We start from the raw sequence: 25,684 nt of genomic DNA on the forward strand, positions 1-25,684 counted from the left end.
TGGTGGCACATCTGTTTGTTCACTACAGCAAAGGTTGGTAAAGGCAAAATATTCCAAGTGGCCTTTAGAAATATCTCTGATTTCCTCAGTAATGATCCCAGTGCTTGTGGTGTATTCACTACAGTCTTAAATTCCTCCAGGCAGTGCTGGAAGGACCAACCTGGTATAAACCTTGATTTCTCACAGCTGCAGAGATTTTGTGCTTTACCAGGTATATTAAATAAATAGATGTTATTAACTGACAGTAGGAACACATTTGTGACTAACTTGTTTATTTTTATTATAACTTCCTTTTTGAAAGGCAGAGCTTTTTGTCTGAAGCACTTTGATTTATTGGGCTGTCAAGTTCAGTTACTCTTTCAGTTGGTATAAGTTTCACCTCTAATCTGTTCAGGGGGACACTGAAATCCATTATGGAAAGGAGGGCTTAACAAGTTTTCTATCCTGCATAACTCCCAGTTTTAGCCTAAAAGGGGAATAGAAGTGTGCACAGCAAAATAACACAATTAAGTGGTTTGGGGTTTTTTTCTGTAGTATTTATTTCCTCTGTGTCCAGGTTAAAATAAACTTTTTCATATCTGAGGCTTCCAAAGGTTTATGAGCACAACATTAAAAATGATACACATTAACTTCAGTGTAAAACAGCAGGAACATCCTGAACTCCATGTTTATCCCAAGAAAAGCCCATTTCCAGTGATCCATCACGATGTAGCTTTAGATGGGATATTGGGAAGGAATTTTCCTGGCTGGGAGGGTGGGCAGGCCCTGGCACAGGGTGCCCAGAGGAGCTGTGGCTGCCCCTGGATCCCTGGCAGTGCCCAAGGCCAGGCTGGAGCAGCCTGGGACAGTGGAAGGTGTCCCTGCTCATGGCAGGAGTGGGACTTGGTGGGATTTAAAATCCCTTCCCACCCAAACCATCCCATGATTCTGTGATCTAGGAACACAAAGAAATTGTACAAGGATTGTATCTAGCAAATTTCTGGATGAAATTCCCTTTCTGAGCTGCACACTACATTCAAGACCTTCCTACTGGGTTTTATTCCAGGAGAAAATGGTGGAGAGTAAAAGGGACTTGAACTCGTGCTGGGAGCTGCTCCAAAGGGTCTTGGTGCCAGGTGTCTGGGGGGATCGGAGCCAGTGGGGCCAGGGAGGGCTTTGGAATCCCAGCTGTTGTTGTTGAGGCTCTTGATCCAGCAGAGCTGACTGGGTAAAGATGGGGTTTAACTGGGGGAAGGAGTCATGGAGTGGTTTGGGTGGGATGGGACCTTAAACTCGTCCCATTCCACCCCTGCCACGGGCAGGGACACCTCCCACTGTCCCAGGGTACCCAAAGCCCTGTCCAGCCTGGCCTGGAAGTCCCATGTGATGTTTGTAACTCCTCCTGTTCAGATTTGATCTGGATTCCAGATCCCATTTTTGGGTCACGTTAAGTCTGACTAACCCTGGTGTGGGTGAGTCCCACGTGCTGCCCGAGGAGGAGAAGTTTTCAAGGATGATGTGGAGGCAGTGGTGGTCTCCCCCTCGTTGTCCAGTGAGGATTGTGCCATCCTGCACCTGGAGCAGGGCAGGTTCTGCATTGGAACCACTGCAGAGAATTCCAGGAGCACTCATTGCACCATTGTAACTCATTGAATACAGCCCAAGTTCTTCTCCTTGGCTGTATTTCTTTGGCCTCGGGGGTTGCTCGGGTGCCTCTGTGCAGTTTTTTACCCCCATGAAAGCATCTGAGAGAGAGGGGGGGGATCCCAGTGGGCAGCTCAGCTGTGAGGAATCTGCCTGAAGGCACAGGGCCCTTGTTCTGCAGCTGAGCTGGGGCTGAGCCATTGCTCTGTGTCAGCTGTGCTGACCCCATGCACACTGAGCCTGAAATTAGTGCTGAACCACGATTTAACCTCAGTGCTTCCTTCCCACAGGAAAAAAAAAGTATCTTCTTAGCACAAGGAGGGTCGATGGGTTCTTTCTTTCTTTCTTTCCCAGAGTTTAAGGTCACTCACCTTAGGCCACGGGTAGATTTTAATGATTGCTGGCAAGTTGTCTGGCTGCTTTCTGCCTTCATCAGCACAAGGGTCCTGGCAGACATCTGCAGGGTGGAGAGGCTGTCCCAGGCACAGGGAACCGGGGCACTGCTCAGGGATCCACCAGGGACTGGAGCAGCACTGCTGCATGTGGCATTTCACAGAGACAGCTTCACAATAAAAATCTCTTCTTCCTGCTGGCCCAGCCTAGCCAGTCTGTCTTGTCTTGAGAGTTTTTTTTTTTTGGTTTTGTTTTTTTTTTTTTTGTGGAAGAAAGCTCTTGATTCGGTGAAGAAAGTTGTAGAAAATCTAGAGAAAATGTAAGACAAAAAACAATCTGACTGTTAAAAGAACCACCAGATTTTTTAAAACAGTATTTCCATTGTGGTTTGTGCTGATGAAACCTAATTCTTTTCCAGGCTGTATGAAAACAAAGGAGAAGCAGACTTCAGGGAGTCTCTGCTGCAGCTCTTTAAGTCCATCAATGAGATGATGAGCAGCAACTCTGACCAGACTGTCATAGTGAAGGTTTGTGCTTTCCAGATCTCCAGTTTTGCATCCTCAACCACAATAAGGCAGTGAAGTACTTGCTTATTTGTGCTTAAAAGCTGGCTTCACTTCAATCAAGGTTCACTCTTGGTGCTTCTGCTGGAGGGTTTGTGACTGTGTAAAGAACTTTCTTTGAACAAGTAAATTTATAGAACTCTAGAATTATTTAAGTTGGAAGAGACATCTAAGATCATCGAGTCCAACCTTTAATTGCTTCAGAACCCTCACTTTTATTTTAAAAAGAGAACTTAATTTGGGTTCAGTGGTATTTGGCTTTTTTAACTTGTATAACCTGAAAGCGAAGGTGTTTTTAAGACATTATACTGAAGATGCTGCTGACAGTGTAGATTCTCACATTTTAATGTATTTATTTATATCTGAGGCTGTTCGGGAACTTCAATATAGGATCTTAAGCCCTAGTGCATATTTTAAAAAAGAAAATCAGTAGTGAGAGAGAGTGGAAGCTCCACCTTTCATCCCTAAGACCTTTTTTGTGTCCCTTTAAAAAACAGCATCTGATTTTGGGATCATTGGCTCGTGCAATTGGGGAAGAGGTCTGTGCCCTCAAATGGTGCTGATATCACAGAGCAAAAGCTCTGAATTACAAGACTGGTAGATTTTAGTATCCAGAGGAGGCTGGATACAGAACTTAGTGGTTCTTTTTCATCGTGGGAAACTACAGAGACTGCCCTAAATGTGTGTTTGATAAGCTGCACCTTGAACTTCTCCTTGTGCTTCCAACCAGAGTTTATAGAAAAGGTGAAACCCCTGACCCAGCCCTGCTGAGTCAGTTGAGAGATGATCAAGGGGCTGAGATTTGGGGTGGGATTTGGGGACAGTTGGACTCTTCCTGCTCAGGCGGTTGCAAAGACAGAGTGGGAAATCCCTGTGCCAGCAGGAGAAGTTCCTGGAGCAGGAAAAGTCCTGAGTCAAAGCCCCCAGTCCTTTGTAGCTGAGCTCTGGGGCTCCTGATGCCATGCTGAGCACACAGCAAAAAGGGATAGTGGGGATAAAGCAGCTGAGGAGGAATATTTTAGGCAGAGAGGACAAGCCTGGACCATCTGATGACAAAGTAGGGATATTACACGTTTCAGGACAGCTGTATGTTCATTTCCTTGCCAAAGCATCTGTCCTGAATGGAAATGGGCAGGTGGGGGCTGTGGCTCAGTGTGTGCTCTCTGGGGTTTTACAAACAGGGAGTTTGCAGATTATGGGAGTGGAATGGGATGTTTCTTTTCCTGAGACTCCCTTGCAGAGCCTGCTGCAGGAAGGCAGATGAACATGAGCTTCTTTCTTTAACAATTTATACCTTGTTGGGGAAGAAAAAAAGCTAAAAATTGGTTTGGTTGTGTTCACCTGAGATGCAGGAAGGAAAACTGGCAAGGACTGGAGAGCTCAGTGTTCAGAGCAGTGTTCAGAGCTCTGCAGGCTTGGGGAGAGCACAGCTCCTGTCTGTGTTTGTAGGGTGGCAGATGGAGCTCTGAGGGATGAGCCAGGGTGGGGTTCAGTGTGCCTGAGGATGCCTTGCAGAGGCCTTGACAAGCTTTCATTCATTATTTATTGCTTTCATCTCCTCTGGACTCTAATTGCTGAGCTCTTAGAACACATCATTGCTACTATTGGCTTTTTGCAGCTCGTGAAATTGCTTTTATGATGTTCAGGTGTCCACTGGAGCTGTGCAGGGCGAGCACCAGGCAGAAATGTGTGCCTGTGTCTGAGAACAAAACTGTTGACTGGGTGGATAAATGTGGGGTTTTTGGAGAGGGCGAGTGTGGGTTCTGTGCATCCTGCCTGGCAGAGCTGCAGGAGGTGCCAGTGACACTCTGGGGTGACTTTAGAGGCCTCATTCAGCATCTCCATTGTCTGCTGGTGGAGGGGAGCATCAGCTGGACCTCCCAGAGCTGGGGGGTGACACGTGAGCTGAGGGGTGGGCAGATGGGGTGTTGCTGTTGGACACGAAATGAGTACACAGAAGCTTGGTAAGTTGAAAAGAGAAAAAGAGTTAGTTTTATTCAGACATCTGGTATTTATAGAATTCCAAAGGTGACTGTGGAATGGAGGATGGAATTACCATCTCTCCAACCTCACTGGTCTAAAGATCAATTAATAATTTCTCTCTACTCACAGAGAAATATGTAAACTCTTCTATTTCTACATGAAATTGTGTGGGAACTCTGACTCTCAAATATGTAAGCATTATCAGAAGGTTAAAGAAGTTTTATGAGAACTTTAAAACTTTCAAAGGAACTATAAAAGAAAACACTTTTAAAAATCAGGGCAACACTGGGGGACACTGCTGTCAGGAAGAGTGGATGAATCCCTGCATGGTGCCCCTCCTGGAGCTGGCACTTTGGGCAGGACACCTTGGAGCCATCAGAGGCAGGGCCAGCAGCAGGGCTTGGGGGTGACAGGGCTGTCACCCTGCTGTCACAGAGCCTTGGAGCAGCCCCTGGGTGCTGGTTCCAAACCCCAGGAAGGGGTCAAAGGGGTGCAGAGGGTTGGGAATGCTGCACCTCCCCAAGGGTGAAACCCTGATCTCCTGTGCTATGGGGTTTGTACAAGGGCAGGCTCTTGCTGCCGTCTTTAGGAGGGGAATTAAAAGGAAGTAAAGGGATCTTTTCTGAGTTTGTTGTTCCAGGGGGTTCTGGGGGCAGCCAGGGCCAGAGCTCAGGTGCAGGGGTGTGCTGGGTGCAGCCTCTGAGGGAGGCTGGGACGGCCAGGAGGGGAAGGGAGGGCAGAAACCACAGCTGGCATCTCCTGGGGGCACTGCTGGGGACCAGGGCTGGGCACAGGGAGGGGCTCTGAGGACAAGGAGATGCTCCAAAGGCTGGAGCATCCCTCCCATGGAGCCAGGCTGGGACACCTGGGGAGGAGAAGCTCCAGGGAGAGCTCAGAGCCCTTCCAGGGGATTCCTGAAGGGTTCCAGGAGAGCTGGAGAGGGACTGGGGACAAGGGATGGAGGGACAGGACCCAGGGAATGGCTCCCACTGCCAGAGGGCAGGGATGGATGGGATATTGGGAAGGAATTCCTGCTGGGAGGGTGGGGAGGGGCTGGGATGGAATTCCCAGAGCAGCTGGGGCTGCCCCTGGATCCCTGGCAGTGCCCAAGGCCAGGCTGGACACTGGGGCTGGGAGCACCTGGGACAGTGGGAGGTGTCCCTGCCATGGCAGGGGTAGAAAAGGATCTTTGTGTCCCTCCCAGCCCAAACCAGTCTGGAATTCGTGTGCTGTTGGATACTTTGCTGAAGTTTTATGGACAGCCAGTGATTTTAAACAGATAAATCCCAAGTCCCTGTGTTGTGCAGGAAGATCAGCAGATCTTGCTGTGTAGCAGTTTTAGGCTTTTTTTTTTTTCCCACGGATTTTTATAAATATTGGGGAAGCTAAATAAGTATAGACAAAATAAGTGTGTCTGGAGAGAGATAAGAAGTTGCAAAGACCTACAGAGAAAATTAAAGTGCTTTACATTAAACAAGGCAGATGCTTCTTTCACACATCCCACTGCTCCCATTTCTTCTTGCAAAAACTGGAATTTTCCTTTACAGTTTATCGCCATGGAGCAGAACTGCCACTGGAAACTTTCTCAGAGATGTTTCCAACTTCTTGGGCTGGATATACTGGATTTTTTTTCCTATCTGCTGTGGGAGTAGCCTTCAAGCTGACACAGGATGAAAGACTGCAGTCTTGTGTTCTTAGCAAGAATTCTTCTTTATCTATTCAAATATTTATGTCCTTTTGGAAACTGATGATCTGCTGTTGACTGTAGGTCTTCAGTTGTTTAATATTTTGCATTTAAATTGCTTCATTTTTTTATTTTTTTTTAATTTCATTTTTTTAAGGCGTTGGGTGCATGCCTGAGGTGGGGGGGAAGTTAACTCAGAAGAAAACTCTCAGAATTGTTCAAGGATTTAAGGTTGTAGAGCACAAAAAGAGGCTTGGAATTTGTACCTCTTTGAGGATTATGGACATTCAAAAAGTCCTGGGTAGGGGAGAACTTACAGGGTTTTTATACATATGCACATATAAAACATTAAAAGGTTATTTTTAGATTGTCTGGTACTACTTCAGCTAAGGATTTCTGCAATAAGTAGGTAAAATTCCGTATCATCTTGGAATGTGGTTTGAGCAGAGCTTTACCAGCACTCTACTGCTGCTTACACCTCATTTCTTTTGCCTCTTATATACTCAAATGTGTTGGAATTAAAATGTTGAGCAAGAACAACTAAAACCCACTTTCACCCCAGGTTATAATCAGTCCTGTAGGTTTGAATTTGGGAACTGCTAAAAATTACAAGGTTCAAAACAGTGCAGAAGTTGGGGTTTTTTAGTTAATTAAATAAAATTTTAGGGATTTATTGTTTGTTTTTGGTGTTTCAGTGTTGTCATCAGTGGAGACAGACATTTCAGGGCTGCCTTTTGCAGTTTTTTAAGGTGTGGGGTTGTCCAAGCTGGAGAAGGAAATCCAGGCAGTGAGTTGAGGTGACATGCTGTGGTTGTTCCCTCAATAACAAAATTTCTCCTCTCATGCTGAGTGGCAGTGGCTGCAGCAATGGCTTGGGAAGGGGAGGTTCCGCTTTGTTTTCCAGGCATCACTTTGAGGGTTAAACCTGCTGCAATGAGGTGAGCAGCATTTGGTGTGTGCATGCATTTTTAATGGTTACAAGTGTGCTGAGCCTTCCTGGGTTTATTCCTCTTTTCTGCTAATTGGTGCATGATAATTATTTCCCCAACCTTCTCCTGCTGAAGCATGAGCTCAGCTGGAGCCTGGGAGTGATGGTTCAAGTGTGGATAAAAATGTAGCTATTCCTTAGTCAGGGATTCCTGCATGTCTTGGGAGGCACAGAAGCTCCTCCTGCAGTGGAGGGAGTTGGACCCTTCTCAGCAAACATAAATGACACAAAAATTCTAACCTACGCCTAACATCTTGTATTTCACCCACAAAAAATTGTAAACTTGGAATAAAAAGGATAAAGTTTTTATATCAATACAAAAAGTATAAAAACCATAATAATAATAACAAAATAAAACTTTATTAACCAAAACATAATATGAATCTTGTTACAACTCAAAATTCCATACAAAATAGAAAACCATAAAAATTGTAATTACATTTAACTTATCCCAAGACAAAACTTAAGAAAAAAACAAAAAACACCCCACCTTAAATTAAAAAAAAATCAAAAAATGCCTAAATCAAATATCATACTCATACCTTACTTGATTATTTACCCTAAAAAACACAATCCTACCCATAAATCAACCAAAACCCAATATTTGAATAACAAATCATAATACCATATCTATTTCAATGTATCCAACAAAAATTTAACAAAACTGTCAAAACAATATTCCTAATTCAAACAAGAGGGGGAGATGTTGGAACCAAGGGTACTGAGAGTTCTGGGCTTCCTGTGCTGCCAGGCACTGACCCCCAGGAGAGCTCTGCATTGACCTGGGGCCGTGGAGAAGGCTTCCAAAATGGAATGGCAGAACTGGGATTGTGGGGGTGGAGTTTGGATAGAAGTGTGTGATGTCACAGGGTGGGAAACTCAGAGTTTAAGGGTTTAGAATACAGGAATGGATATAAAGCAAGAGGGAGGTTTTATGGCTGTTCTGCGCCTAGTTCTGCGCCTAGTTCTGCGCCTAGTTCTGCGCCTAGTTCTGCGCCTAGTTCTGCGCCTAGTTCTGCGCCTAGTTCTGCGCCTAGTTCTGCGCCTAGTTCTGCGCCTAGTTCTGCGCCTAGTTCTGCGCCTAGTTCTGCGCCTAGTTCTGCGCCTAGTTCTGCGCCTAGTTCTGCGCCTAGTTCTGCGCCTAGTTCTGCGCCTAGTTCTGCGCCTAGTTCTGCGCCTAGTTCTGCGCCTAGTTCTCCGCCTAGTTCTGCGCCTAGTTCTGCGCCTAGTTCTGCGCCTAGTTCTGCGCCTAGTTCTGCGCCTAGTTCTGCGCCTAGTTCTGCGCCTAGTTCTCCGCCTAGTTCTCCGCCTAGTTCTCCGCCTAGTTCTCCGCCTAGTTCTCCGCCTAGTTCTCCGCCTTGTTCTCCGCCTTGTTCTCCGCCTTGTTCTCCGCCTTGTTCTCCGCCTTGTTCTCCGCCTTGTTCTCCGCCTTGTTCTCCGCCTTGTTCTCCGCCTTGTTCTCCGCCTTGTTCTCCGCCTTCTTCTCCGCCTTCTTCTCCGCCTTCTTCTCCGCCGGTTTGGTTGGTATTTTGTAATTAATCAGAAAAGCCTGCATTGTGGGACACAAGGGATTACTTATTGGGTTAAAAGTGAAAATAATTTGGGTGTCATTTCTTAATTAGATAGTTTAACCTTAAAAGGTATTATAGAGAAAGATGGTTAGGCAATTTGTAGCTTGTTAATAGAATGATGTGGAACTCATGACTTGTGAAAGTGTAATGTGAATAAAAGTAATAAACATCTAAGTCTAAACACAAAATACCGTCTCTAACGCTTTCAATCCCAACCTCAGTGAAAACAAAAAAACCCAAAAACCATCAGGTCCCCTCTGATATTTGCTGTTCTGATTTTGTTCAGGATGGCTGGGACAAGGCTGGGAGCTCTGAATGATCTGAATTAAGGAGGTGTGAGCACTTTGTGTGTGTAAAATCATCCTGTGTGTGGCCACAGACAGCTGGGGTGGAAGATGAGACCATTTTTTAATGTGAATTCTCCTGTGCCTGTGGGTTCCTAAGAATTCTGCTCACTTCTAACACATTTCTCAGTTTCCAGTGTGTACTTTAATATTCAGCATTTATTGCTAAAGCCACAGAAAAGTGTTTAAACGAAGGCAGGGAGACATGAGGAGCCTGAGAAGAAAACAAGGGACTGGGTTAATCTGCAGGGCTTTTCCAACAGGTGGAATTCTTAATAAACATCACTTCAGATGAGCTGAGTAACAAAATGCAGCTGTGGACTGGGGTTTCTGTGTCTCTTGGCACCCATGTGGGAAGTATCTCCAGAAGATATTCATTTGTGATCATGCTTTGGGCTGGTTTTTAGCCTGAATTTAGGCAGGTTTTTGCCCTGAAGTTGGGCTGGTTTTAGCCTGAATTTAGGCAGGTTTTTGCCCTGAAGTCGGGCTAGTTTTAGCCTGATTTTAGGCTGGTTTTTGCCCTGAAGTTGGGCTGTTTTACACTGAATTTAGTGCCAGAGGTGCTGCTTTGCAACTGGGATACAAACGCATTAGTTTGTGAGCTCTAGGCTGGGGCAAATCTCAAATATTGAGTTTAGGTGTTCCTGGATATTGTCTGATCCAGCTGCTGACTGGGCTTCATTTGGTTTGGATGAGTTTAATGGAGTGGCACCCAAGATAATGCTGGGGTGGAAGGGAGGTTCTTTGTTGAATGGCACAAAGGATGAAAATTAACATTAAAATAATGGTCTCAAATGGAGTCGAGTGAAACAAATTCATTGCTTTGTCAAACAAAAGAGTTCAGAAGAATATCATGTATTTGGCACTGAGTTTTTGTGCTTAATTTGGAGGCCAGGCATGCTGATGGAATCGAATGGCTTTGGAAAATGACAGTTTTAAATTAAGGATTTTTTTTTGCTTTTATGGACTACAAAGAGCTGAACTTAAACCCCAGAAAAAAGCTGTGGTGTTCTGCTCAGAATACATTTTGTTTAATACTTTGCAAATGTCATTTGGTCAATCTAATGACAACCTTTAGTTTTTTTTTAAACAGATACTGCAGAGAAGCTTTTGTGACACTTTTTTTTTGTCATTCAATTTTATAAACCCAAGAATTGGATAATTTTCCATTGTTTGAAGATTCTTTTTCTGTCCTGCTTGCTTTTCACTCACCAGTGACCTACTGTAATTATCACAGAGGTGATTTCACTTTTGTATTAATTGAGAGATCTCACCATATTCTCAACTGTGTAGCAAACAAAAGTAAATGAGTAAAACTCGTTTTTCTGTTATCCAAAATTATATCAGAAATACTTTAGGGTACTTAGCAAAGTTGCCCTGTCTTATTTTAATGTGCTTTTATTTGCCTGATTACACAAAGAAGAGGCTTTTACTTGTTCTCTCATCCTTTTGTGAAGAAACTAAAAACTCCAGAAATTTCCTTGGAAAGCAGCTCCTCCCGGTAGTTTTAGCAATTAGGCCACTTTCTGTCCCAATAAATAAATGAAGCTTACTCTTATTAAAATATTCACGTGTCAAAGTGAAATTTATTTTTCCCCACTCAGCAAAAAACTACAGAAAAAAATCATTGCAGAGAATCAGGATAAATAATTCAGATAAACTTTTAGTCATAGAAGCTCTTTGAACTTCTAGACTTGGGCAGTGAGCTCATTTCCCTCTTGGTAGATCCTATTCTTTACCCATTTTTGGTTCATCAAACCTGTCTGGAAATGAACTATCAGTGAGAAAAGAGCAGCGTGGGCAGTGCAGGGGACTCATCATTGATGTGCACGGGGGCTTTTAACAATTGTTATTGTTGGCAATAACAATCCCATTGCTCCTGATCTTATTTATTCTGGCCTTTTTGAAGGGTTTTTTTTTTTTTCCCCTCAAATGATCTTTTAATACCAACACTGAGTTTGTTCCTTCCACACAAACGTGGGTTTCCCTGCCAGCTCTGGACAAGTTCAGGAGAACACAATTAGCTGTTAAATTAATTGATGTTCAGAGGGACCACTGTTGTAAATAACAATTCCATTGCTCCTGATCTTACTTATTCTGTTTTTTTTTTACCAGATATGAAGGGATTTTCCACTCAAATGATCTTTTGATACCGACACTGCATTTGTTCCTTCCACACCAGCATGATTTGGCTGCCAGCTGTGGAGAAGTTTAGGCGAGCACAATTAGCTGTGAAGTCATTAGGAGCCCATCAATGAATTTATCTGAAAGGTTGCAAAGGGTCCTGCTCCAGACACAGAGCAGGTTGGGATGATTTAGGGAATGAGTTGCAATTAGTCTGTGGAAGGATAAATCCTGGGAATTGCCATACCCTGCATTGGCTGTGCAGAGACCTGTGCCCATCAATTATTCCTTAATTTCTTCCATTTAAGGCAAAGCTTTGACTTTTCTGGCCCTGATTATTTTCACTTAGTGAGTTGTGTTTCTTGGCCCCGTTAATTGCCTTTTTCACAGTTTTTAAAGGTGTCCTTGAGGCACTGAGCATCTCCATGGCTTCTCTTGGCAGCTCCTCTCAGGAGGGAGTGTCAGCTCATGATTCTTCCCATACTTTCTGTGGAATAATTCCTTTTACACACAGCTGTGGTGTTCACGAAGGGGAAGTTAATGTGTGTTTGTGTGGTTGGGATGTAGAGGATGAGCCACAACATCTCTTGAGTTGGCTGCAGGCTGCCATGGCCTTGCTGATGCCATGCTGAGCCATGTGAATCACAGCCCGGGCAAAAAAATAAAATCCCAATAACAGCCCACAGCCAACAGAGCCGTGAGTGTACGAGGAAATTCAACTCAGGGAGAATATATCCATTATTCATGCCACAGCTCATTGCTGCTTTCACTCCTTTTCATCCTTCCCCTTTGCTGCTTTATTTGTGTGCTTTGTAGTACTGGAAACGACTGATTTTGTGACTTGATAAGGGTGGCAATAATTTGTCACTGGTTTTGCAGAAAGAGAGAAGCCCCTTCGGGCAGTCAGATTTTTATTGCAGCCCAGCTTGAAACTGTGTGTAATTACTGAGTGCATGTGTGAGACTGTTCTTGCCAGCTTTGGGTGTGCTTCTCGTGTGATCACAGGGAAATCACTGCAAAAAACTGTTGGAGTGAACACTGAGGTTCCTCACTACTGTGGATTTTTAATGCTGGTTGGAATTTTCAAGTGGTTAAGGCATCCCTGTGAAACCATGGAATTGAGATTTTGGGCTTAGTTTGCTGTTTGCTTCTTGTGGAAATGAGGAGTTGGAACCTTTGTCCAGTGCTGATCAAGAGTGAAAAGTAATTAAATTAATTTGTTTAAATGGGAGAAACACCCCTCACCCTCCAAACCAGATGCTTATTTGTTTTTCCCCTGATGTTTTATGGAAAGACAAGAGCAGGGCTTTTTTTATCTGCTGAATTTTATATACCTCATTTATGCATTGCAGTGTCCTGGGAATAACCAGCATTGCAATGGAGCTACTGCTCACAGAAAATCTACTTCAGCTGCAGCTTGAACAGAGTAAGATCTACAGCAGGAGCTGCCCTTCTACATGATTTAATACCAATAAAAATTATATTGGTAGCCCTTTGGCTTGGACAAATACATTTTTAATCACGGGGCTGCACAGTCTCATAGTCTGATCATCTTGTCACATTATGGAGCCAGCTGAGGTGGGAAATTGGGAAATATACTTCCACAATCTTCTTTAAATCTCCAGAATTAAACTTTAATTGGTTTGTCCATAAAGTAGACCCTCAGTTGCTGCTAATTGTTGCAGCTCCAAGCTGTAAATGGCTGTTGTAAATTGTTTTACCCCACAGTAGTTCATGAGAGCCATTCAAGTGTTAATTTTTACACTTGGTGTGAAATTTTAATTCAAGATATAAAATCCAAGCTCTCTTTTAAGATGTGTTACTAAACATTTATGGCTCTGTGCATGTGAATGATCAGCAAATAAACCCCTCCGTGTCTGCCTGTGGTTCCTGACTGGTCGTTAGAGACCTCATCCCCCACAGCTCCCTCTGCAGAATTCCACAGTCCCCAGCTCAGGAGTCCTTCCAGCAGATGTGGGATGGTTGATGCTCCAGCTTGACAGCTTCAGCGGATTGTGACTGAAAATTGGATGCTCTGAAATCAGCATCCAGCCCAGGGACAGGTTGGGGGGTCCCTTTGGAGAGGGGTCTCAGCCTTGGTGGTGTCTTGAGGTTCTCCTTGGGTGCCACCAAAGCATTGATTTGTTGCTTTTGAGAGCTCTGGGGCTGCGTGTGGAATGACAGGGGTTGTGCAGGAAAGGGGAGCTCTTGCAAGAGAAAGGAGTGGGTTTGCGTTCTCTCCTCAAGACTGTTCTCCTCCTGTGGAAACCACCGGGGATGGGAAGTGTGTGTCCAGGCTGGGGGGTGTAGATTACAATCATTTCTCACATCACAGAGTGACACAGGGGGTTGGGTTGGAAACATCTTAGAATCCACCCAGTGCCACCCTGCCATGGCAGGGACACCTTCCACTGTTCCAGGTGCTCCCTGGAACCCTGGAACACCGTGTCCAGCCTGGCCTTGGGCACTGCCAGGGATCCAGGGGCAGCCACAGCTGCTCTGGGAATTCCGGAATTCCATCCCAGCCCCTCCCAGGAAACAATTCCTTCCCAATCTCCCATCCAACCTTTTGCCTCTTTTCAGGCAAAAATACACCTGTTATCACACAATTTGATTTGATCCATAAAACACAAGGTGAGGCAGACAAGTCTGGCTGTTCTGGTTTACATTTCAATTACTGAGGTTTTTTTTTTTTTTTTCTAGTCCGGTGCTCAGTGCATGCAATACCTTTGAATTGTTCCTAAGAAAAAGATAAAATGAGTAAAAATCCCTACAAACAATTAAAATGCTAAACATCTGTTTGTATCTTCCGAGCTCTTTCACGTGCCGTGCAGTGGCAGCTGCGAGTTCAAGGGGAATTGGGAAGAGCCGGGGTTTCATGGGTGGCTACCAGGAATTTACTGCAGGGGGAAAAATGCTAATTAGGTTTTCTGTTTTAATTTTTAAGTAGTGGAGTGAAAATTAAGCCCAAACAACTCCAGCCTGGCTGAGGAGGAGGATGAGAAAGTGCTCAACAGAAGATGGGGATAAAGGGATTAGAGGAACCAAAAGGTTTCTATAAAATGTTGGAAGGAGCTTATAAATCTCTAATTTTGGTCTGAGTTTCCCCAGTTTATGAACGTTACATGCCTCTGTCCTATTTTAAATCAGTTTAAAAGTTGAATTCTTGCAGAGTTTCAGCTCAGGTGGCTCAGAAAATGGTGAAATCAAAGCCACCTTGTCGTGAGTGAGTCTCTTCTTGCAGTTTTTGCATCATCTTTAAACACATTAATTTCATTAATTTGGGTTTTTTTTGGTGTATTTTCTAGGGTGCAGCACTTAAATATTTGCCAGCAATTGTCAATGATGTGAAGTTAGTGTTCGATCCAAAGGAACTCAGGTGAGTAGAGTTAAGTAAGTTGGAGTGCCAATTTTATATAAATCTTTATTCATAAAGATATATTAAAATATACACACAAATAGATAAAAGACATACAATATATAAATATAAAAATGTACACTATATATTTATATATTTTTATAGGTTTCTACTATATCTGTGCTATATATAAAGATATAGAAATATATAGTGAGACAGTGAAATATGGATCACCTGAGAAGTTTTATCACTTTGGTTTTATTGCATTTTTTTTTGTCCCTTGCAGGTATTTTTAAGGGTTACACAAAGAGCCTATTTTTAAAAAATAAAGTCTAACAAATATCTGACAAACTTTGCAGTACAAACCATTAGCAAGAGTTATTAATCAGGCAGCTGCCATCAAAACTCTAAAGCTGGACCATGATGCTTCACTCTTCCATGCATAAATTTCATGTAAATAATAAAATAATAAATAATTTAGTGATTCAGTTGCTGGATCGATGTCTCAGTAGCTCATAAACATGGCAGTGTTGTTAGTAAATAAAAAGGACAATAACAGGATATTTAAAAAAAAATCAGTGGAAAAACCAAATAAAACCTGGTATTTCAGCCAAGCTTAAAGAGAAAAATATAATTTTATTTTTTATGGTGCTGTTACAGACTGAAAAAACATTTTAAATCTCATTTTACTGCACAAACCCTTCTAAATTTTGTCTGGCTTTATTTTTATGGTCTTGATATGTCAGAAGGAGGAAGAGAGATAAAGCAGGGATAAAATAAATAAATATCATCTTAGTCTAACCTTGCAGTGGCCTGAGGAACCTGGCATTTACCTTCTGCTTGCCTGGGGACTGTGAAGTGCTTTACATCTACACTTCCCTGGGCTTAACAAGTCCAGATTTGTAGAGTTTCTGGATTAAATAATAATTTTGGTATGTGACAATAAAATTCCTGGGAAAAAGGAAAATTCAGGACTTGGTCTGTTTTAGCCCAAATATTGCATTTTTTCTATGGTATTACCAATACGAATTGCAGTTAAATACTGGGAGTATTTAAATTGAGGTTGACTTAAGTCTCAACAGGAAAAGCAAAGAACCCAAGATTTTAGGAAGGGATAGAAAATTATTGAAAAGTCTTGTCAATATTAGGTGGGACCTCCGCTGATGAGTGTGATGGTATCTTTACCTAAAATGTCCAATTCTGGGGTTTTTTAATTATTAATTTTTTTTGTTGGTAGCTTACAATGTTAATTATCACCTTATTTTTGGCATCCATCATCACAAAAGTGCTGATTGACGTGAAGCACAGGCAAGGAAAGCTTGAAACCTAAAACCTGAAGTGAAACAGACTAAAACTGAGATAAAAGGGAGGGGACAAAAGAAATGGCATTGAAAACTAAAGAAACTTGTTGAAAACTATTCATGATTCTCTGTTTTTTTTTTTTTTTTGTTTGTTTAATATCTGAAAAAAATTGAGTTTGCTTATCCAAGAGCAGGAGGTTGTGTCTCGGGTTCTTTACGGATGATTGTGTCCGGTTGTTTTTCCGTGGATTTTTAATGGGTTTTTTGATGGATTATTTAGTGGATTTTTGCTTTTGTTTAATGGATTTTTTGTTTTCCCTGTGTGTGCAGCAAGCTCTTCACCGAGTTCATCCTCAACGTGCCCGTGAGCCGCTTGACCATCCAGAAGCTCTACTGCCTCATCGAGATCGTGCACAGCGACCTCTTCACCCAGCACGGTGAGCAGGCAGAATTCCAGGCTTTATTCCCTGTCCCCTGCCTGCTCCCTCCTGCCATCCTGTGGAGCCTGGGACACGTTAAGGGTGGTCCATTGCAAGGACAGGATCTGAAAATCAAAACCCAGGACTGGTTGGGGTGGGAAGGGACCTTAAAGCCCATCCAGTGCTGCCCTTGGCTTGCTGGGCACCCGTCATTGTCACCACTAATAATGGAGGGATTCCTGGTTTTGGGTTCCTTTTTCCTCCTCTGTGAAGGTTGGGATTGAAGGCACTTGAGAGGATAGTTCACATTCAGTCACGGGTGTTTATTATTTCTTATCTGTGTTACAGTCTCACCGCAGTGAGTTCTGCAGTCTTTCACTAACAAGGCACAAAATGGCCAACTGTCTCTCGTGACAAGGTCTTTTAAGGCTAAACTATCCAATTAAGAAATGACACCTAAATTATATTCACTTTTAACCCAATAACCGATCACTCAGAGTCTGCACTGTGGACTTTTCTGTCCAATTACAAAATACCACCCAAACCCATGGAGAAGAAGGTGAAGAAGAACAACCAGCCTTCGCCCTAAAACTTCCATCTTGGCCCATATATATTGCTATATTCTAAAACCCGAAACTCTTAAGTTTTCCACCCTGTGACATTACACACCTCTATCCAAACTCCACACCCACAATCCCAGTGCTGTCAATCAATTTTGGAAGCCTTCTCCACAGCCTCAGGTCAATGCAGTGTTCTCCTGGGAATCAGAGTCTGTCAGCACAGAAAGTTTAAAATTCTCAGCATCCAGAACTCCAGCAAGGGACGGGACTATTTTCAGGCTAAGAACGATTCATTGCTCAGATAAACATCAGTCTCAGAGGCCCTGAGATTTTAGAGGAGCGAGCATTCGGCCACAGCTCAAGAGCAGTCACAAGTTCTTTGTTACAAGGCAATACAGAACTTTCTAACCCAATGGACAGTTGCCACAGGGTTTATTTTGCTTTTCTAACCCATCACCTTTACTCACTTCTGCTGCACTGAGGATACTTTTGTCCAATGGGTTCTAACTCACAGGCACACATCTGCTTCTGTTGTAACTTCTGAACTCTCAGCTTGTTCCATACAACCCCACCCTTACATTATAAACCCTCCACCATCTTACCCGTGCAGTTTCTCACTTGCTGAAGGCATCTTCTTACTTACAGCTATAGAAATACGAGTTTATGATTTTTCTGCTCCATAGCTGTGTATTGTATTTTCATATCAATCCAAGCTTCTTCCAAGGCTGCAGATCAAACCCTTCAGTGTCTGTGGGAGTTCCTGTTTTTCTGATTCCCACAGGCACCTTCCACTATCCCAGGCTGCTCCAATCCCCATCCAGCCTGGCCTTCAGCATGAGGAAAATCACTTCTTTACCATTTGTTACCTGCAGTCTCACTTAGGAAAGTGCAAAATTACAAAAAAACTTGGGATTTGTTATTTTAAAAGGGCACAAAGCAGCCAGGTTGTTGGGCTCTGTTGTAATTTTGTGTTGGGGTTTATCAAAAATCTTTAATTCAGCTTTTGTGGGCTCGTGTGGGGGGACGTGAAGGTTTTGGATGTCCTCTGTGCCTTGAAGCTGTTCCCTGCCTGAAGGAAAGCAGAAACCTTTCAGAGGGTGCTGTTCATCCGTGCCTTGTTATTTTCTGCTTTCCCATTAATGGGCCAGTGAAAGATAAGTTCAGGCACTTGTCCTACAGATTTCCTCCTTTGAGGTGAAACGCTTGATTCTTTTTCAGGCTGGCTGCAGGTTAAACTGACCCAAACAAAGTGTTTGTGTGCTGTTGGGGAAGGTAATGAGGGAGCAAATAGGCGCTGCTTCAGTGGGAAAAGAGATTTGGAAGGGTTCTGCTCTCAGATCACAAAAGCTGAGACTGCTGAGTGCTGATAAAACAAATTTTGCTGGTTCCAGTTTAAAAAATCTTGGTGGATTGGCATTGTGGTGGTTTTATACCACTCTTAGAATCTCTGAAAAACCGTTTACCACCTGTGTCACCATGTGTAGAAATTGGGTAGATAGAAACAGCAAGTCCAGACTTTATCTTCACTTCTGAAATGATTTGAAGTTATTCAGCCCTTAAGTGCTGGATTTTCAAGAAGTGAAAGGAAGAGTTCAAGTGGAGTTGCTGGTGTTGGGGCCTGGGTAAATGGTGTCCCCAAGAATAATTTAATGTTTCCTGGCTAGAGCTGTGCATCAGTGTTACTCATTTACTTTATTCACTCTCAGCTCACTGTCTGTGTAATAATTTTCCCTTCTCCTGGCTTCTCTCATGTTGCCAGGACTTTGGGGCAGAAGTCAGTAATATCAGGGATCTTCCTTTACTCTCCTTGGGAGGAAGGAATGGAGATAACTCTGATAAAACAAGAAATTGAGTGTGAAACACACTCCTGAGAAAGGCTATGCTGCATTTACCATATTAATCTTTGCCCTTCCTTATTGAAACAGTTCCATTTCCAGAGGGAGAGGTAGGAACTGTGTGTGGCTGGCTTATTTTTTAAACCTGACTCCCAAACTCAGCCCTTCAGGGTGCAGGGAATGGTGCAGTCCAGCATTATTGAGCTGCTGAGAAATTTAAATGGATGTGTTTTAATGGGAGGGTGATTAATCAGGGCCCAGGGCAGGTTTGCTGACAGATCAGTGCTGCTTAATGGCTCTGAGATCTTATCAGGAAGCTCCCCAGGAGGGTTTTCCTGTCACTGTCTGTTGGGAATGTCCTAAATCCAGCAGCCTTTGGTGGGGCTGGGATGGGGATTCCAGGCACCTGCACTGTCCCAAACCACTCTGGGATTCCTGTGGGTGTCTGGGTGGTTTTATTCAGTAAACAAAGTGTGGCCTTAAAAGCTTTTCTTGCCACTGGTATCACAGAATCCCGGACTGGGTTGGGTTGGGAAGGACCTTAAATCCCATCCAGTGCCATGGCAGGGACACCTGCCAGTGTCCCAGGCTGCCCCAGTGTCCAGCCTGGCCTGGGACACTTCCAGGGATCCAGGGGCAGCCCCAGCTGCTCTGGGAATTCCATCCCAGCCAGGAATTCCTTCCCAACATCCCACCCATCCCTGCCCTCTGGCAGTGGGAGCCATTCCCTGTGTCCTGTCCCTCCATGCCTTGTCCCCAGTCCCTCTGCAGCTCTCCTGGAGCCCCTTCAGGAACCCCCTGGCAGGGCTCTGAGCTCTCCCTGGAGCTGCTCCTCTCCAGGTGAGCACCCCCAGCTGTCCCAGCCTTTCCTCACAGGAATTCACAGAATATCCCAGAACGACCAGGCTGGAAGAGACCTTCAAGATCATCGAGTCCGGCCCAGCCCCGATACCTCAACTCAGCTCTGGCCCCCAGTGCCGCATCCAGGCTTTCTTTAAGGAGGAGTGGGGCTCCATCCCTCTGATCTTCTCACCGTAATTCTTCATCGTGATCATTCTCTGAAGTTTGTGTCTGAAGCCTCAGCTGTGCTGGGAAACTTTCAGAAGCATTCAAATCCACTTGAAAAGAAATCAAACCTCTATCCACAGCCTTTTTGAAATGGAGGTTTTCCTGCCCTCGCTCTGTGGGTTGGAGTTGGTTACTAAAATGTTGTTGGCTGCCATTCCTGCTGCTCACTGATTCAGGAATTTTAAACTGGTAGGGAATACTTCCCCATAAGCTGTCAACTAATCCTGGATCCTGTTGCACAAATGAGATTTTTCTTTTCTAAAAGCAATATGCGCTACAGGATTGTGGACTTAGGCAAGGCTGGCAAATGCACAGAAAATTTCATCAGCTTGTTTCTGGTGCAGAAAAAAGGCTCTAATTCTCTGCTTTGAGAGGTCAAGGAAGATTTATTTGTGTCTCCAGAGGAATTAAAATTCAAAATACACGAATTTGTGAAGCTTGAAGGATTTGGGGGTGAGAGGGGTGCGTGTGTGAAGCAGTTTGCTGAAGCATTTTGCTTTGGTGGTGTTGAGTGATGGATGATTCAGTGGGAAATCTGGAGAGTTTGGGACCTTGGATCATAATGGAGTCTGGTGGTGGGGTTTGTGTGTCTTAAAAAAAAAAAAAGAAGCAATATAATAGTTAAAATAGTAATAACTTAATATAATAGTTTTAAAATTTATTTTATTCATATTTATAAACACAAATAGGAACATATGGTAATTATATAAATAAGTAATGTTTCCATATAGTAAAGTAGAAGTAAATGAATATATAAATACTTTGAATGTATTGAACTGTAAATGAATATATATATTTTTCCAGAAGTAAATGAATATATAAATAACATTTATCCCTACCACCATATAATATATATGGTGTCCCTACCACCACATAATTTATATAACCTTATATATAATTTTTACTCCACTACTTAAAAATTAAGCAAAAAGGCATTAATATAATTTTTCCCTGAGTGTGGAGCAGTTTAATAATAATTTAGTGGATATTTTCAGTGCTCATGGTTGGGAGTTAAATGAGGTGTCCTGTCCTTGCAAACATCAGGGTTTTGGTTTATGTAAACAGTGATTTGTCTGATTTGTTTTGTCCCATGGAGTTGTTTGGATTTGCTGGTGCTTTGTTTTCCAAATGACTTCCAGCTGATTGCCAAGTGAGCTGTGGAGCTGCTGGAGTTTGAAAGAGAAAATCCAGGGATTTTTCCATGAGGAATTTGAGCCTATTGACTATTAGTAGACAGCCCCCAGCATTTATAAGAGTTCTTACTGTTCAGTTATGACTCATCTCACAAGCTGTGGAGTAGAAACAAAGTTACTGAGCACAGGTTAAGTTTTTTTGGCCATGTGAACTACATGAACCATAAAATAAATGGATTTCTCAGTGTCCCAAGAAACACAATATTTTTATTGACACAAATTTATGGTGTGTGTTCAGCTTCAGCAGCGCTCCTGTGTTCATTGAAGGCTTTCCTTGGCTGCTGCTAATTGATAATTCCTGCTGAGCATCCTCTGCTACAGATGAAAATTTGATTCCCTCTGGCATTAAATCACCATGGGCTGGACTTTGCTCTAGAAGAGATGTGGAATTTTATCATTGTCTCTGGTCATTGTGCAGCAGGTCCTGAGCTGCCTTGGGAGCAGGATCTGATGTTCTGGACCACGAAGGTTCCCCATTAATCGGTGCTGGGGGGTGTTTGTGGCAGGCAGGGTGATGAGGATTCACCTTTCCTCCTCTGTGTCGGGGTCTGCTTTTCTTTGAAATGACCCCAAGATTGTGAGAGTCCTTGTTCCCTTAGCCCGCGTCAGCCAAAGGAGGAGTCTGGAAAGCTTCCAGTTGTGTTTTCAAGGTTGTTTATTTCTCCTTATCTGTAACATTCTTTTTCTGACCTGCCGAGGTCTGTCCAGAAAGGAAGCCGTGGCCATCTGCCCCCGAGCCTCGGGCAGCTCCCACATTATGTACTCAAAACCATGTGTGTGTGTTTACAGCTTATTACCAATTCCTGTCACCTATGTTAGACTGTGAATCTCTACCTTAAACCAACAGAAAAGTGTCACCATTGCACCGAGACACGGAGGACAAGAAGAAGGAAAAGAAGGCTAGGACACGCCCAAATTCCTTCATCTTGTACCCCCTGAATCACATTCTAAAAATCCCAAAATTCTGCTTTTCCACCCTGTGTTAGGTCAAATATCACACTACTCAAACCCTTGTGGCTTGTAATTCCTCATACAGAGTTGGCAGTTTTTTCCACGAGCTAAAATGGAAGCCACAGGTGTTTTTGACTTCATGCCAGGGTCTGGAGCCAGCCAGGGCAGCCAGAGGGATGTCCTGGACTCTGACACCTCTGAGCTTCCAAGTAATCAGTGCAGAGTGCAGCAGCTCAGTGTTCTTCAGAACAGTTCATAGAAAAGATGCCCTGAAAATTTCATCCTCACGTAGGCGGTGTCACCACAGCACTGGGTTGGTTGAAACATCAGAGACGTGGAACGGTTTGGGTTGGAAGGGATCTTAAAGCCCATCCCATCCCACCCCTGCCGTGGCAGGGACAAATTCCACTGTCCCAGGCTGCTCCAGCCTGGCCTTGGGCACTGCCAGGGATCCAGGGGCAGCCCCAGCTGCTCTGGGCACCCTGTGCCAGGGCCTGCCCACCCTGCCAGCCAGGAATTCCTGCCCAATATCCCATCTGACCCTGCCTTCTGGCAGTGGGAGCCATTGCCTGTGTCCTTCACTCAGTATTCTCTCCTGGCAGGAGTTGTGCAGAGCCAGAAGGTCCCCCCTGAGCCTCTTTTTTTCCTGACTGAGCCCCCCCAGCTCCCTCAGCTGCTCCTCCTCACCCTTGGGATGATTTTGTGGCGTTCCCAGCCTGTTTTGTTTCCCCCCCCATGTTTCTCAGCAGCCCCGGGTGGGAGCTGAGGAGCCTTGTCAGCTCCACCCAAGGGAAAGGAGCATTCTGTGCTGGTTGTGTCGTTCCAGACCAAGCACTGGGACAAATAATCAGTTTTCTCTTTCTCAGAAATGCAGCCTGACTTGCCTCTCCCATCGATCAGAGCAGCTCCAGCACTGCAGTGGAACTCAGAGGTGACTCAGATATTAAACTGATCTTTGCCCCCTCCCTAGCAGCGGGGCTTAGCAGGGCTGTGGAATGTTCTCAACCCTCTAATTAGGAGCCTTTTAAGTTATTAAAGACTGATTCACCTCACAGGCTCTGCAGAGACATGTTCTGTGCCTTTCCTGGAGTGCTCAGCAGCTGGGCTTTGGGGTTCTTCCCCTCCCCTGCATTTGGGGGCAGTTCACGTTACACAGCCCCTTTGCCCTGTGAGGTTTTGCTTCATCTGCTGTTTCCTTTCCATGTTAGCCCAAAATTCAGGGAGAAACATATCCTGAAGTTTCCCAAATGCAGAGGCACAAGGCTGTGATCACAGAGCATCTCTAGGGCAAATCTGCAGAACCAAGCTGTTCACTGGGCTGACATTTATATGGATAATTAGTAATTAATTTTGACCTGGTGATTCCCTCCATGTAGGAGCAGTCTGAGTACTTGAGCAAGGAAGGAGGTTTTTTTTTGGGTTGTTTGTTTGTTTTTAGGCTTTTTGTATTTTTTTAATGGCAGCAAATGGTCAAAGGTTGGAGCAGTTCACAGGCAGAAGTTTTTAAGGTGAGGTGAGGCTTTGGTTGAAAAGCTGGAAGTTAATTTGTTTTTCCTGGGTTTTTTTTATGTCTTATGTAAGCACTGAAGCACATCAGCCTGAAGGCCCTGAAAGCTGTGTTTGTAACCTCGTGTTTTGTGTGCAGACTGCAGGGAAATCTTGCTGCCAACAATGACAGACCAGCTCAAGTATCACTTGGAGAGACAAGAAGATTTGGAGGCTTGCTGCCAGTTGCTGAGTAACATCCTGGAAGTGCTCTACAAGAAGGACGTGGTGAGTGTGGGCTGGCTCTGTGATGAGTAACACTTCACAGAAATTGTTTTAATAAAGTGAATTAGGCAGGTAACTCCTGAAGCTTTCGAGTTTTAGTTTTCTTTTTTATAACCTCCTAAGCAGCCTTTTCTAACTCGTAGTTTTCGAGTGATGGGGATGTGTTTGTTGTGGGGCATCTCACACGCCACATCCAGCACAGCACTTGTTTCTGAGGCACATCCAGTACAGATTTCTGGTTAGATAGCGAAGAAATAAATGTCCTTAGGAGTTAAACCTTCCTCATTTACTGTGCCTGGCCTCTTCCAGGTAGAAAATGTTTTGTTTTGGTGGTTTGTCTTTTCTCCCATGGGCATTTTGGGAAATGTGCATTTGAGTTGTATTGTTGCTGACATGGTTCCCAGACATGCAGCATGTGTAATATCCTCTTTTTTTTTTTTTTTTTTTTTTTTTTTTTTTTTTTTTTTTTTTCGTAATAGTCTCTTTTTTGCTTTTTCTTGACCTCAACAAACATACAACAGCTCTTTGCCAGAGAGCTGCAGTGATTTGATGCTCTCCTGAAATCTGGGCTGCTGCTGCTGCCTGAACCTTCAGCACTGTGTACAGTCATACACTAATTCAGCTGGAAAGGACCTCAGGGGTCAGCTACTCACATCCTCCCTGGCATCTTATTTAATTGGGATTTTTTGCTCTGATTTTGTTTGTTTTTGGAAGTAGCTCTGTGTGGCTGCTTCAGAGTGGGGTTTGTTCTGCAGGAGGGATTTGGTGCTGGCAGCCTGGCTGCTCCTGTCTCTCTTTGTTGGCTGCTTTTCTCTCCGTACCTGCAGCTCCACCCTCTCCCAGGCTGATCCTGGCAGCAGGACCAGCTCCTGGGTGCGTTTGTGCTGGTGATGGATCATCCTTCCAATATGCAAATCTATTTTTCATCCATAAAGTAAAAGATGGGAGCAAAGCTCATCTGTTTCTTTCTCCTTGTGGTGTCTTTGGCTTTGTTTTTTGCCTATCATTCTGTGTGAGGTTTCTGGATTTGTCCTTAAAAGCTGCTTGGAATAAATATTTCATTTTAAGTCTTTCAAAATTAGTGATAGATTGCTTCTAATATTGACTGAAATTGGCAATTCATTAGTGAAAGTTTTGCTTTGCTTTTCTCTTCCTTGTAATTGAGCTGTTGCAGAGCAGCTCCCCTCCCCTCCCCTCAGTCTGGTAATGCCTGTGGGGGTTTGATGTTGGAAAAATCACTTGGGGGAAGAAAATTAATGGGTAACTAAATGTCATAGGCTGCATTTCCACTGACATTGTAACAGCACATTTTAATTTATCAGGAACATGTATTACCAAAATAACACTTTGCTAAGCCCATTCCCTCCTTGTGATCAACAGCAAGCGATGTTTTCCTTAATTCCCACCAGAGAGGTGGGCTGAAAGGCAGCACCGATGGCTCAGTTCTGTTGGTGTCTGTTGCTTGTAGGCATCACTGATTTATTCCTTGTGCTCAGGGCCCCACACAGCGCCATGTCCAGATCATCATGGAGAACCTGCTGAGGACAGTGAACAGAACTGTGATCTCCATGGGACGGGACTCAGAGCTCATTGTAAGTAAACTCAAACACCTCGCTCACATCTCCCTGCCCCTGCCTGTAATAGGATTGCAATCCCAGGTGACCCAAAGCAATCAAAACCTCCCCTCTCTCTCTCTCTGTGTGCTCAGGAAGCTGGAAAGCACTGCCTGGTAATTTTGCTGTGGTTGACACAGGGGAAGAGCACAAAAAAAAAAAAAAAAAAAAAAAAAAAAACTGCTTGAAAAGTATCTGTGAGCAGGTGATTAACCAGGGTTGATATCTGTGTGCACCAAAATGATGTAGTATTGGTAATTAGCCAGCTGAGAAGTGTGGAAATGAGACTTGGCTGTAGCTACTGCTTTACAAGCATTTACTTGTCTTTTTGACTTAAACTGAG

General features: G+C 43.9%; 1 protein-coding gene across 2 annotated transcripts in view; it reads left to right on the top strand.

Moving 5' to 3' along the window:
- Window positions 1-25,684, top strand: part of DOCK1 (dedicator of cytokinesis 1) — a 273,275-nt gene that overhangs the window by 62,278 nt on the left and 185,313 nt on the right. For both annotated transcript variants that reach the window (XM_068198299.1, XM_068198300.1), the window contains exons 23-27: window positions 2,435-2,543; window positions 14,582-14,652; window positions 16,263-16,369; window positions 23,604-23,731; window positions 25,225-25,320. In XM_068198299.1, coding sequence (XP_068054400.1) covers window positions 2,435-2,543; window positions 14,582-14,652; window positions 16,263-16,369; window positions 23,604-23,731; window positions 25,225-25,320 — 511 coding nt within the window. The remainder of the gene's footprint in view (window positions 1-2,434; window positions 2,544-14,581; window positions 14,653-16,262; window positions 16,370-23,603; window positions 23,732-25,224; window positions 25,321-25,684) is intronic.

Source organism: Anomalospiza imberbis, chromosome 8 (assembly GCF_031753505.1).
Source record: "Anomalospiza imberbis isolate Cuckoo-Finch-1a 21T00152 chromosome 8, ASM3175350v1, whole genome shotgun sequence".
Classification (NCBI taxonomy): domain Eukaryota; kingdom Metazoa; phylum Chordata; class Aves; order Passeriformes; family Viduidae; genus Anomalospiza; species Anomalospiza imberbis.